This window comes from Chlorocebus sabaeus, chromosome 29 (genome assembly GCF_047675955.1).
Source record: "Chlorocebus sabaeus isolate Y175 chromosome 29, mChlSab1.0.hap1, whole genome shotgun sequence".
NCBI lineage: Eukaryota > Metazoa > Chordata > Mammalia > Primates > Cercopithecidae > Chlorocebus > Chlorocebus sabaeus.
The window spans coordinates 4,564,120-4,579,292 of NC_132932.1; the positions used below are offsets into that span (position 1 = coordinate 4,564,120).

Consider the following 15,173-nt stretch of genomic DNA (forward strand, 5'->3'; position numbering starts at 1 on the left):
CATACAGATTTTCATTCTACAGAAAGGGTAAGAACATTTGAAGAAAGTCTATAATTTATCAGCTACCTGGGGAGTCTCAAACACTCTATTTCTAATTCAATTTCTACTTTCAGGATACCTCAGTTTTCTGACTTCTTCCTTTACCTGAATTCTTACAACTATAACTTCCATTACAGTATTTTCCAGTGGGTTTTATCCAACAAAAATGCATGGGTTTTATCTCCCCACATATACATATAAAACTCGTGGGGTCCAGTTTCACATACAATGATTCTTTGTATTGACTATAAAGCAACTCAAAAACCATGCTGGGAAGATTTCTTGGCTTATTCATTCATTCAACAAGTATTTATGCAGTATCTATCAAGTGCTTAACAGTGCACTAAACCTTAGAGATTATATAAAGGTGAAAATATATACATTAATTATGTTGAAAAAATTAAGAAATTGAACATAAATAAAATGAGAATCTAAGGTTATCAGAACAATTTTAAGTAAGAACTGTGCAAACCATTATATGATTTACATCTAAATTCTCATGACCTGAACTATAAACTAACCAAAACTTGTCTAGAAATGGGCAAAAAAAAAAAAAGACAAAAATAAATCCTTCTAATCACTAAGAGAAAAAAATAGCCTTGTAGCAAAAAATGCTATTAAGGCTTCCATGAAGTAGGAATAATAAAAATATGCTATGAAGTGGAAATATATGTGGTGCTTCCTCCAAACTGAAATTTGAATAGCAAAAACTTACAACTCAGAATAGCAAAAGAAATAATGGAAATTTCACTTTTAATGAATTTACAAGGAAAAGAACAAAAATAAAAGAGGGTTTATTAGGTCTTTCAAAAAAATACGAGATTCTGTGTAAAGTTTACTCAAAGACAGGGCCTACACAGAGGCAAGGTGAACTTTTTTTAAGTTAAATACATTTTTTAAATCAGAAAGGAAATAGATGAGAAAAAAAGAGAAGGGGAAATTGAATTACTGAATTCAACAGGAGACTAAGATGGTTCATTATGATAAAGGGCAAGTGATGGCAAAGTAGGAGTTTGTCTAGATGTGCAATATTAAAAGCTCAAGTGCCCAAAAATATTTCCTTTTAGCATTAGAGTTGCTTTCTTTTAGGTTAACATACTGCAGCACTAGAGTTGCTTTCTTTTTAGGTTAACATACTGAAGTCCCTAGTTTTGCTTACATTGGTACAGGAAGGATATTCCATTGAGCTACTGCAGACAAACGAAAAAAATTGCCAGCTGGTTTTCCTTAGTGGAGATCTTATGCATGCAAGACATAAGAGTCTTAATGAAGAAATAAGTGATCCATTTTTAAGCTGAATCATTACCCAAGAAGGATTATCAAGGATTGGTTGCTTCAAGAGACAGAGTAAGAGCTTAACAGAGTAGGAGAATAAGAGTTACAAGAATGAAAGCTAGAACTGAGTAAAAGAATAAATTGAGCTAAACACAACATGTACCTACTTCATAATCCCTTGTAAAGCAAAGATGAGAAAATAATACAAAGAGCAAATAGCAGCAGATCTAAAAATTTACTCAGCTGTTGTCTTCTTGTCTTCACATTTCTTGAGTATTAAGTATTCGTCTTTGGGTCGCTGAATGGCTTCCAGGATGACACACTGGGTTATAATTGTTTGACTGTTTTGATGCATCCCAGACTCTCCATGGAAAGAATGTGTTCTTTCTTAAGGCCATTGCCATTAGGAGATATCCTGCTTTGAGTTCCCTAGTCTGGCCTGGCTATTGCTCTCAATAATTATAATGACATGAATTATAGTCATCATTTATTTATACTACTTAAACAATTGTGATAATGTGACAAATACAGATACTCTAGCATTTGATGGAATCATTTAAATTTAAATTCACCTAACTAGAATTGCATGGCATTAGAATTGAGCGACTTCTTAGAATAGATTTATGATCACTATATTTAAAATTTTGAAAACAAATATGTTCATTATTCTCAATTAGTAAACTCGGTGAGCTGGAAAAGATCTGAGAATATGTTCTGAACCACTTCCTTTCTTGTATTTACCCATCAAGGAAATGTCAGTTTTTCCTCAGTTTTCAAGGTTTAAAAATATATTTCTTAGCTATTATGAACAGGTGTCAAACTTTTTTTTTTTTGGAGACAGAATCTCACTCTCACCCAGGCCGGAGTGCAGTGGCACAGTCTTGGTTCACTGCAACTTCCGCCTCCCGGGTTTAAGCGATTCTCCAGCCTCAGCCTCCCGAGTAGCCAGAATTACAGTCATGCACCACTGCATCTGGCTAATTTTTGTATTTTTAATAGAGATGAGGTTTCACTATGTTGGCCGGGCTGGTCTCAAACTCCTGCACTCAACTGATCTGTCTACCTCGGCCTCCCAAAGTGCTGGGATTAGAGGCGATGAGCCACCACGCCCAGCTGCATCCTGCTTTTCATTAACATAAAAGTCCTAATGTTCTCTTACAAAAAGGAAATCTCTCATCCTTTCAAGTAAGCTGATGTCCATTTAATTCATCCTCTATGGATATAAAGAAGTTGTCAGCTACTCTGTCACATAAGTGCTTAATATCCTTTATGTTGGTAAAAGCAAATAAAGATCACTCATCTGTACCCTCTAGTTTCATTCACCTCAATTTCTTTAGCCTTCCTCAAAGGATCCATCTTCTACCTATCTTTGTCACTTTTGTCTAATCATTCCATTTCACTACCCAAACTTCCCATTGTATACACCTAAAAAAATTATCATAAATGTTTTGAAAACATAAACAAGTATAGAAGATTTATTGCAGGTTGTTAAACACTACACATTTAGTTTCCTACTTTTTTTCTCCATTCTTCAATCAACTAAATTTAACAGACACTACATTTATTTTTAGTTCATGGTGAGTTAGAACCCTAGATGTTTTTCTTCCAAATAAATTTTCAATTATTCCTTCTCCGTCTTGATTCCATGAAACTGGGATTTTATTTTTTAAAACTTCACTTATGACTAGTATCTAATGAACCTTCTCCTTTTTATATATTGGGTCTTCTCTAGAATTAGAAGTAAACAACAAGCTTGTTAGGAAGACAAGAAGCATATTTTTCTTCATTTTCAGGGCTAATAGATTTCCCCAAAGGTCTCTGGGTACCACAAACAACTTTACAAGCATCCTAGTCCTGCCCTGAACCAAGCCACAGTGCAGACTCCAGACTCTGTAGTGTACCCTGTTGCACCTTTTCATCTCCAAGTCATTTCTAAGTTTTAGTTAAAAAACTAAGATTAATTCTTGTTCTCCATATCCATCGTAATTCATATTTACTCCTTTGCTGTGATCATTTCTGCACAACCACCACCTGTTTCTTTCTGCCCCAGGCTAGCAAACTGTTACCTGAGTCTTTCCTGCAGCTGAAGTTTATCTAGTTTACCTTGTTCCTGTTGTGAACTTCATGCCATCCTTACCTTGTAGCTATTTACAGACTATCATCTCAAGCACACACAGATTAATTTAAAGTATTTATATAAATGGAAAAAATAGCTAATTAACTGCACTGGAGGATAGTGACCTAATAAAGCTATAATGACCTGGGACTGCAACTCTAAAGTCAATGAGCCAAGAAATTGTCTCCTAGAAATATATGCAAAGCAACATAGAAGAAATGCTGATAATGAGTCACAGGAGGAAGAAATGACTCTAGAATCTCTAAGAAAAATCAATCTCTACCTCTTTCTATTTTCCTGGGTTATTTTTCTGTTTTAACTTTTATTTTAAGGTCGGGGTGCATGTGTGGGTACACAGGTAAACATGTGTCATGTGGGTTTATTGTGCAGATTTTTTAATCACTGAGGTATTAGGCTTAGTACACATTAGCTATTTTTCCTGATCCTCTCCCTCCTCCCACCCTCCAATAGGACCTAGTGTGTGTTGTTCCCCTCTACGTGTCCATGTGTTCTCATCATTTAGCTCCCACTTATAAGTGAGAACCTGTGGCTTTTGGTTTTCTGTTCCTGAGTTAGTATGCTAATGATAATGGCCTCCAGCTCCATCCATGTCCCTGCAAAGGACACAATCTTTGACAATTTAAATCATATCATGATAAATGAAAGTATCTCCAGATAATCCAATAATACACACTTTCCAAGAGATTCATAAAAATCATATGGAATCCTTATAAATATAAATTTTATCTGTACATGAACAAAGTAGGCAAGTAAAATAGTAAACTATAAAAATTTTTAAACATCTTATAATGTGACTTTTATAAGTTATAAATTTAATATATTGTACCAAGCACTTTGAAGATATAGGCTTTATCTAATTAATATTCATTTGTTCAAAAGCAACTTGCAGTTTTCTGTAATCAAAGACGACTAGATTCATTGAATTTAATAAAAGAATCCAGTTGTTGAAGTAATTCCACTATCTTTTACTATGTCTGTCGTTAGGAAGCAGGAATAATATGAATAAGGATTGACTTCAAAATATTAAGAGGAAGCAACAGGACTTGTTTGTGTGGTTTTTTAATCTTAGGTGTAATCATGTGTCTCTGTCCATGGTTCTTAATAACCATTGGTTTACAATAAGTATTGATCAATTGATCAACAAGCAATGATCATTGGGTTACAACAAGCACGCTTGTTTTACTTGCTTATCCCCTTTAATTTCCATTCTGAATCCCTTTCTCTCAAAGACAGCCATTCTGGTGTTTTTTAAGCGTGTCTTGCTATTGTGTTATCATGAAACATATAGTATTGTTTGTATGCATATACATATAAAATAGTATTCTACATCTCATTCTAATTCTTTTTTTCCACTTATCTCATGTTGCTATATGTATATCTAGTATATCACTTCTAAATACCACAGAGCATTCCATGGTGGGTATGCACCACTCTCTGACTTTCTGAGTACCCTGATCACCCCCAAGATTTTCAGGGTCACTGATTGGATTAATCAAGTATTGGACCTTGCTTCTAACTTCAACCCTCACATACCAATAGTGTTAATATTTAGCTAGAAGACACCAGTGTAATAATACCAGTTGTTAAAAATTTAAAATACTTGCACACTGGTTAGAATATAGCCACTGTCACAAGCCTCTTGAAGTTTCATCTGCTTCCAAGTTGCTTCCTCAGAGCTCCTCATGAATCAGCTATTAAAAGTTAATGCCTGGAACAGCAGGAGTCTCCAGGATCTTGCTCCAACCCTGGGACCAGGATCTGTTCTGATCGATGCAGTTGTTTAATGTTTTGAAGATCATATCTTCCCTACACTAAAACCAACACTGCCATGGACACGTTCTACACTGTCTCCCTGGAGATAGCAATGAAATGATCACGTCTTTTAAAGCATTATGAGGCATTCGTAATGCTTCTCCTAGCAAAAATATTCTCACTAGCAAAAACATTTTGAGCTAGTGAGAATTATTTTATTAATCACTGTTTTGTGGCATGGAAAAAATAATACAAATAAAGCAAATAACTGATCTAAATTAGTGAATAGTTCCAACCCTAGAAATTATATCAAAGTGGGGACACAAAGGCCATGTTCTTCTCCATAGTCCTGAACCCCAGACTTAGGGTTTAAAGAGCAGTCAGTAATTCATCCATGTTGCTGTGCTAGCAATTACACATCAAAGATTCGTGACAAAATATTCAAATGCCCACTCATACAGAACTAGGCCAGAGGGTGAAATATACAGGCACTAGGAACTGGCTAAGGTGGTTATACTGCCAAAGATTCTCCAGTGAGAACTCCTAGGGAAAACTAACCATAAATAGACAAAGGTTTGAAATACAAACATCAGTTCTGAAGTCATAAGACTAGGAAACTCAAAAAGAGAGAGGCCAAGAGTTCCATCTGTATAGAAGCAAAACGTAACTGAATCAAAGAAGGAGCAAGAGAACGTAGAATAATCATGTACACAGCTTGCCTTTACAATCCAACTATGGTGGGATGGAGTTGAAATTAACCCCAAGAAAAATCTGTATGCCAAGAAAATCTCTACCCCAGCCATACCCCCAAGAAAAATGTTATATACTCAAATTACAACAAACCATCATCAATCCCATAGATAACTTGGGGGGACTTAATGAGGAAGAAAGAATGCAGATGCCATATGTAACATCTAAGAAGTCACTTCTATCAAGATCAAATACTAAACCAATTGAGCAAATTTAACATCACTAGTGATGCTGTGTGGATATTATGTACTCTCTGATATCATGTGATTAGAAGATCTTTTCATCTTTTGGGTATTCTTTTCAAAAATCCAGAACCCATGTATAACTGTAATGAAAAATGTCAGACAAACTCAAATTGAGGGACATTATACAAAATATCTGACCAATATTCCTCAAAGAGGTGACACCATGAAAAGCAAGGTAAGACTGAGAAATTGTCACAAACCTCAGAGGAGATTAAAGAGACATAATAGCTAAATGTAATGTGATATACAGGATTGGATTCTGGAACATAAAAAGACATTAATGGAAAAAACTGGTGAAATTTGAATAAAGTCTAGAATTTAGTTTACAGTAATGTATTATACCAGTGATGATTTCTCAGTTTTGGAAAATGTACCATGGAAATACAAGGTGATAACATTAGGGGAAATTGAAACTTGGTAAGGGGCATATGGGCACCCTCTGGACCATCTCTGTAACTTTTCTGTAAATCTAAAATTATTCCAAAATGAAAGCCTTATTTTAAAACAATCCAAAGGATCAGAAAAAGAAATGTAAAATAGGACTGAATAGATTAAGTGAAAACCATGCTTGAAGATTTGTTGAAACTCTGCTATTTGACAGTCATTCAAGATACAAGGTGAATAATATGTTATGTAAGTAAAAAATTAACAGTCCAGTGGGAACACCAGATTTATCAACTAAGAAAATATGTTCTAAAATGATAGAAAACAGCAGAAGACCAGGAGTCTGTCAGTCTGGGTTCTAGGGTCTAGATTTGGATCTTCCATACACTACTTTTAGCATTTTCTTTTCTAGTAGTCGAGAGTTTCCAAAATGAGGAAGGACTAAAATGATTTATAATTTACTTTCAAATTCAAAAACTCTATTCTCCTACTAAGTAACCGCATGTGCTTCCAGTGCCAATGTATCTTTCTACACTCTGTATGATGCAGAAGCTGGCACTCTGCCAACTTTCTCTTTTTTCTTTTCAGTTTCTCCTTGCTTGGATTCACCATTAGGGATACTAGAGGGAAGTTGAAAGGCTGGAGATGGAAAAAGGGACTTCCTTCTTCCTGTTTGCCTCCTCTCTGCTTGCTGTGCCTGTCAGCATCACCCAGCCACACTCATCACCTCAGCAACCTTGGTTGTTTTCCAAAGCAGCAGCTGAATCCAGTTAGTTTTTCTGATGCTAGAGGAGCTCTGCACCTCACACCCTCACTCAGAAACACCTGCACCAGCCAGTAGTGCCTCTCCCTGAGGGGTGCATTATGACCCAGAGGGCCTCCTCTAAGCTCAGAGACACTAGCACCAGCCAGGCAGCATCCACCTCTGCTCAGGTATTTGAGTTTCACCTCCACAGGTTCTTCCTCCAAGCTTTAAGAGTTTGGGGTTTTTATTTATTTATTTAAGTCTTAGTAGTTCTAACCTCTTTCCTTTATTTTCCCTTTTCTAGGAGTGAAAGCTGCTTCCTACAAATGCTACATTTTTATCTCAAAGTTTGATTTTTTCAAATAACTAGTTAACAACTGTCAAAACTAAGAAGTTACAATTTTAAAGATGTAATTGGCTTTTATTAGTGATTCTAGAATTGGGCAATATTTCGTTCTATCAAACAGAATGAGTGTTCTCAATGAGCTGAGCAGAAGAGCTTGGCTTTGTAGGCAGAAAAAGGCTGAAGATAGCAGAAAAAGGCTGAAGATAGCATTTTTTTCAGAGAAAAAAAATGGACTGGCCTTTTCAAAGATACTTGAAACAGAAGGGACTTATGTGTTATAGTGACTCAGGCTGACTGAGTTAATGGTTTTTTTGGGTTTTTTTTTTTTGTTTTTTTTTTGTTGTTTGTTTTGTTTTTTTGTTTGTTTGCGGGGGAGTTGAAAATGGCTAATTTTGAAGTTTAGTCTGATTACGTGGCACCTCGCACAAGTGACTCTCTTCTGGTTTGCCTGCTGTATTAGTTCATTCTACACTGCTATAAAAAAATATCCATGACTTGGTAATTTATAAAGGAAAGATATTTAATTGACTCACAGTTCTGCATGGCTGGGGAGGCCTCAGGAAACTTACAATATGTTGGAAGGCAAAGGGGAAGCAAGCATCTTCTTCACAAGGCAGCGGGAGGGAGTGAGTGCAAACAGGGGAAATGCCAGTAGTTTATAAAACCATCAGATCTCGCGAGACTCACTCACTAGCACAAGAACAACATGGGGGAAACCATGTTGTTCCCATAATCCAATCACCTCCCATCAGGTTCTTCCCTTGACACATGGGTATTATAATTCAAGATGAGATTTGGGTGGGGTCACAGAGCCAAACTATATCACCTGTTTGGCTGGGGCCTAATACAGGAGGCTAACCCAAAACAGTAGCTCCCATAAAATTTATTTAACACAAATTCATACTTAGTTAATTCTTTATACCAAAATTCCCCTTTAAAAAAAAAAAAAGGCAACAGTGTACTTTCTCTTTACTGGACTTTGAGAAAAGATTAGCAAATAAATAGCTAACAGATAATGAGCTGAAAAAATAAAAAACAACTTTAGCAAATAAATAGCTAACAGATAATGAACTGAAAAAAATAAAAAAAATTGCTTAGCTACATAGTAAGACAAATCATTAAGTCTAGTAAAAACCTTTATCTTTAAAGCAAGATAGTCTACCTTAAATGAAAAAAATAGAAAATGGGCAATAAACCACATACTGACATTCAAAACTAATTGTTTAACATTTAGAGTAATTCTATTTGACACTATATATAGGTAAGAATGTTGGTGAGATAAAGTAACCACACTCTTTAATCTTTAAATCTCTTATATAAGCAAGAAATCGATATCACAATTCAATTTGGGAAGAAAAAAAAAAAAGACAACACAACACATACTAGTAGAAAGTGATATTCTGGTTAAATTTAACATAACTTACTTAGCACATATCTGTCTGAAATTCTAGTATAATTTGCCTTTTTGTATATTCTTGATATATTTAAAAGATTTTACTGTAATTCACAAACTGAGACCATAGTCTTCTCATTGCCACCTTCATCTCTTTATTCCTAAAAGTATAGATGACTGGATTTAAAACAGGTGTGATAACTGCATCAAAGATGGCAAGGAATTTATCTAGATGTGATGTGGGAAATGGGAAAATATAGAAAAATATTAATGGCCCAAAGAACAAAACCACCACAGTGACATGAGCTGACAGTGTAGAGAAAGCCTTGAATATACCACCCGAAGATTTTTTCTGAACAGTCACCAAAATAAAGATGTAAGAGATTATGAGAATTAAAAAAGAAGCCAGAGAAATAAATCCACTATTGGCAGTAACCATGAATCCCAATGTGTAGGTCTCTATGCAAGCCAGTTTGATAAATCGAGGAAGATCACAAAAGAAACTATCTAATTCATTAGGGCCACAGAACGGCAGGTCTACAACAAAAGCCAACTGAATCACTGAGTGAATAATACCTATAATCCAGGAGATGACTAAAACCAAAATGCACCTTTGTGGGCTCATGATGGTCAGGTAGTGGAGAGGCTTACATATGGCCACATATCGGTCAAAGGCCATGACTATAAGCAGCACCATCTCAGTGCCCCCAACTGCATGGATAAAGAAGATCTGAGCCACACAGCCCCCAAAAGAGATGGTTTTGTGCTTCCTGAAAAGGTCATAAATCATCTTGGGAGCTGTGGAGGAGCAAAATACCAAATCAATGATGGAAAGGTTGGCCAGCAGGAAGTACACAGGGGACTGTAAACGAGAGTCAGAGGTCACAGTTAGCACAATCAGGAGGTTTCCCATCAGACTTGACACATAGAACACTGAAGAAAAGAGGAAGAGGAGGAGCTGGATCTTCCACGAATTGGAGAGTCCCAGGAACACAAACTCAGAGACCACAGAATGATTGGCTTCATCCATTGCCTCTGTCGGCTGTGACAACTCTCATGCTACCTGAAAGAGTAGAGTAAGGAGAAACTTTGATTTAGGACAAAAAGCACTGATGTTCGCAAAATCACGAGCAATTCATATGTTGTCAGAAAACTAGACAAGGGCTAATATATGCCTTTGGAGACAACTTCAGTCACAAAGCAACTCATATTCCTCTATCATAAATTTTGTCACCAGAAAGTACCTTGCACAGAATAAGAACTCATTTACTTACTTGAATGGATACCTTTGTTTCATTTTTAAGTATTGTTTTATAGCCATATCTCAGATATGACTGTAAGCTAAAGACTTTTTGTAAAGTATGTGAAATAGTTAAGTGACAGTGGGTTTCATAACTTGGGCATCCTTGATATACATTTTATTTATTTATTTATTTATTTATTTATTTATTTATTTATTTATTTTTGAGACAGGATCTTGCTCTGTCACCCAGGCTGGAGTGCAGGGCATGATCACAGCTCACTACAACCTGCCTGCAATTCCTGAGTTCAAGCAATCCTCCCACCTCAGCCTCCGCCTCTCAAGTAGCTGGCACTACAGGCACATACCACCACGCTTGGCTAATTTTTGTACTTTTTGTAGAGATAGGGTCTCGCTGTTTCCTAGGCTGGTCTCTAGCTCCTGGGCTCAAGTGATCTTCCCACCTCAGCCTCCCAAAGTGCTGGTATTACAGGCATGAGCCACCATGCCTAGCCCTCAATATACTAATATCATTTATATGACCATGTTGACAAGTAAGTTCTTTCAATATTAATATGCATTTTTAAGGCCTGGAGATGTAAATTTCTCATATCTGTGAATTGGGTAGATAAGGTGAATTACCTATAAGAAGGCAAGAACTATAGGAGTAGAGGATGCCAGATCATGGCACTCAACCATGAATGCTAGAAAAAGTGACACGATTATGGGTGCTGTTAAGGAGATTCTAAGAGGGATTATTTCCTAAGGGAGGAAAGAATGTGAGACATTAAAAAAAGGCAACCAGAATGAAAGCGATGAGTTGTAAATCTTAAGTAAAGGAGAACAAGAAAGAGTGAAAATATCAGAAAATTTAGAAACTTTCTATCTACTTTAACTGCCTGTTAAAGTCTCTGTCTAGCTTTAAATGAGATATTTAACCTCATTCATAAATAAACACATACTAAAATAGTAAGATACCAGTTGTTTCATCAGTTTGGCAGATATGCAAACATTTGAGAAAAGTCAGAGCTTGGTAGGAAATGGAAAAATAGGCTGTTTCATAACTGGTGATGGGGAAGTAAACTGAGAAAACATTTGCCAATGTGGAAACATCTTCTGAATTTTTATATTCTCATATACTTTGACTCAGTTCCATTTTGGGGGCAGGGAGGAAAATCCTTGAAAATACCTACATGTGCATATGAACAAAGTGGACAAAGAAATAGCATTTCTTTGTTATTTTTGCTAAAGCATTGCTTTGTTTGTTTGTTTTGTTTTAGTTTTTGAGATGGAATCTCACCCTGTCACCAGGCTGGAGTGCAGTGGTGCAATCTCAGCTCACTGCAACCTCCGACTCCCTGGTTCAAGTGATTCTCCTGCCTCAGCCTCCCAAATAGCTGGGATTGCAGGCATGCGCCACCACACCAGGCTAATTTTTGTATTTTCAGTAAAGACGGGGTTTCACCATATTGCCCAGTATGGTCTCGATCTCCTGGCCTCACGATCCGCCCACCTCAGCCTCCCAAAGTGCTGGTATTACAGATGTGAACCACCACACCTGGCCTAAAGCGTTGTTTTAAGAGCAAAATCCTGACACTAACGTCAATGTATAGACTAAGAAGCTAGTTAAATAACTTATCTTAGATAGTTTCCGTGAAATACTATGCAGCCATTTATAATATTGAGGTAGATCTAAATATACTGAGGAGAGATAGGGGAGAGGTTGTCAGTTGCCTACACTACGTCATTCCATCTGGACTTAAAAACAAAATTAGTCAAATAAAATAATAAGTAGATAGAAAATGTCTAGATTGATACACAAAAACCTGTTAATAATTATCTCCAAGGGTTGGGATTGAGACAGTAATGAAGGAAAAGATAACTTTTACGTTTCACTTTGTGCTTTTACTAGCTTACATTTTTGCAGTGAGCACACATCAATTTCACTCTTACAATAAGGTAAATGTTTTCCAAAAATTACACAATTAATGTCTTCAGAGTATCCAAAGATATTACTGTAATCTAACCCTCAAATCAAGATAAGAATCAAAGCAACTCCCAAAACATTCACTAACTTTGTTACTTCACTTCTCCCTACACCTTATACACTCTGAGCTAAACTACTTCTTTTTTGCTGGACATGTTCCCAAAAGGCATTTACTCTTCACACATACACACACACACACACACTTCAGCTCATGTCCACTCCACATTCTTCACTCAGCCTACATGCCTTTGTCATCATTACATCTCTCTAATTCTTCCTATTTTCTTTAGTACCCACTCTGTCTAATTCCTTTCTCCATGAAGTCCTCTTTGATACCCTTACCTTTATATACACTAAATGGAAATAAACCTTGTTTATACTGTGGTAACAAAACCGAAAACCTTTTTACTAATAGTGTGCTAAGAGTGATCTAACAAAGAACGCTATTGAATTTCCGATCATTGTAAATAATGTGTCTTCAACATGTCTTCAAATTATCCTTTTCAGACTTTTGCATGATAACAGTATAAATGGCATTTACATTCATAAAGGGCAACTCAACTTGGAATAAATTAAGTTCCTTTCACACTGATTATCATCAGCACCTGTCCCACTGAAGCAATTTATTTAAGTGAATGATTAAATTCTAAATTGCTCCCCTAGAAGCTGAAAGACACTCTATCAATGTCTCCAATTTCCACTCACTCCTAAAACCATTTTAATTTTTACACAAGACTTTTGTTTTATCTTTAAAATAACACTTTTTTATTTTTATATATAAGATTAGCAAAGATTTATATTAGATTATTCCTAGTGTTGCTAAAAATTTGGAAAACAGGTTTATCTGCTCCTTGTTGGTACTACTGCCTTCTAGCCAGTCTGTCGTGTTCTATCTCTATTTTAAACTTAAGGTCTTTAGGTACCACACTTTGTATTAGTCCCCACTGAACATTTTTTTTGAAGCAGGGCAGAATAGTTGTTTAAATCTGATCTCTTCCATAATGACAGAGTTAAGCTCTCCACTTAGCTCACTCCTACAAAAGGAAAACAGGTTATCAGTGGTGATAAGCCACTCAATCCCAGTGTGGCTTTGTAGTGTTCTGAATCTCATGATTGTGTTTAACACAGAGCACCGACCTCTCCCACACTCCTACTATTAAGCCCAGAATGTAAGAAAAGAAAGATACTTCAAAGATCATCTACTGATCAACTCATTCTCTCCTCTGCTCAGATTGCTCATCCCTGTGCTGCCCAACATAATTAGGAAATGAATTAAAGTCATGTGAGCTAATCACCAATCCAAATAAGGATGATAATTCTAATGATTTTTAAGTAGATCAGTGTTTGAAGTCTCTCAGATAAAGATGGATAGAAAGAGCTCGGGACACCACTCAAAATACGAAAAAGATGGACAGGAATGGGCACGGGAGCTGCATGCTCCCAAAATTACTGTTCTTACTGCCATCAACAATACAGCAAGCCTTGTAGAAGTCTGTTGTTATGACTTGAATGAAACTTTGCTAACGATTGTAAAATTCTTTCATTTTAGGTTTAAGAAAACCAAGGTACAAAGAATTACTCTGCTAAAGCTACAGAACAAGTTGGTGGCAAATCCAGAATACGTTTGACTTTTGGTTTCCTTAGTACAGGTTATTTCTACTACATCGTGTTTCTTTTGCTGTGATAATCTTTGTGTACTGTACGTGGCCTAGGAAACCATAACATACCAAAATTAGTTTGTTTAGCATTGTCTACTTGCACTGTACTCAAATCTTCCACTCTGGCTTTATTATTTGCCTGGAGACCCACACACGACACATCTGTGCAAATGTCACTGGAATAACCTTTCCAATACTGAACACGAAATCATGACTTGACTCTACTCATTCAGATGCCTTCTATATTTCGGTTGTTAGTCTGCTGCAATTTTCCTGTTGAATAACAGATAATTCATTACTCCTAATTGATTAAATTCTCCCTCTCACTGTTCTGTGTGTTTCCACTTAAAGATCTGAACTCCATCAAAGTCAGTTTCTAACCATTTAACCTACCTGGACCAGTGTTGAAATAGAGGATCACAAAATGCAGAGCTCACTAATGTTATGATCGTCACTTGGCATAAAAAGTCATGTGTAATACCTCCATAGGGGGAAAGGGAGCTAATTAGCAGCACAGAAAAGTTACTTAAATGTTGCTGTAGAGACCTGGGATTGCCATCCTGAGTACATTTGGCCAAGGGAATTAATTCTGTGCCATCCACAGAACTTTGGCCACAGCAATTAAAGGGAAAAGCTGGCAATGGGTCACTTGATGGGAAGGAAGAAGAGAAACTAGGGACCTTTTGTGTGTAAAAATTACAGATTTTTGTTTGTTTGTTTGTTTTTGTTTTTGAGACAGAGTCTCCCTCAGTCGCCCAGGCTGGAGTACAGTGGCACGATCTCAGCTCACTGCAAGCTCCACCTCCCAGGTTCACGCCATTCTCCTGCCTCAGCCTCCCCAGTAGCTGGGACTACAGGTGCCCGCCACCACGCCCGGCTAGTTTTTTTGGGTTTTTTTTTTTTGCATTTTTTAGCAGAGACGGGGGTTTCACCCTGTTAGCCAGGATGGTCTCGATCTCCTGATCTCGTGATCTGCCCACTTTGGCCTCCCAAAGCGCTGAGATTACAGGTATGAGCCACTGCACCTTGCCTGTTTTATCTTTTTACCTGCTTGTTTTCCTTATCTATAAGGGAAGAAACGCCGTAAGAATGAAAATATATACTTTCCAAAAAGTGAAATCAAGTTTACCATTGAGGAAGGAAGGAAGAACGGAAGGGAAGGGAAGGGGAGAGGAGAAGGGGAAGGGAGGGGAGGGGACGGGAGGGGAGGGGAGGGGACGGG

The 15,173-nt window shown here is 36.8% G+C and overlaps 1 protein-coding gene across 1 annotated transcript; it reads right to left on the reverse strand.

Annotated features, from left to right (window-relative positions):
• Positions 1-8,925: 8,925 nt before the first annotated feature.
• On the reverse strand, positions 8,926-14,381 carry LOC103231300 (olfactory receptor 4F6). The gene is made up of 2 exons (XM_037987893.2): positions 14,345-14,381; positions 8,926-10,129 (listed from the first exon to the last, which is right to left on the reverse strand). Exon 2 carries the CDS (start codon positions 10,094-10,096, stop codon positions 9,158-9,160), a length of 939 nt encoding a protein of 312 aa, XP_037843821.2. The 5' UTR covers positions 10,097-10,129; positions 14,345-14,381; the 3' UTR covers positions 8,926-9,157.
• Positions 14,382-15,173: the final 792 nt, after the last annotated feature.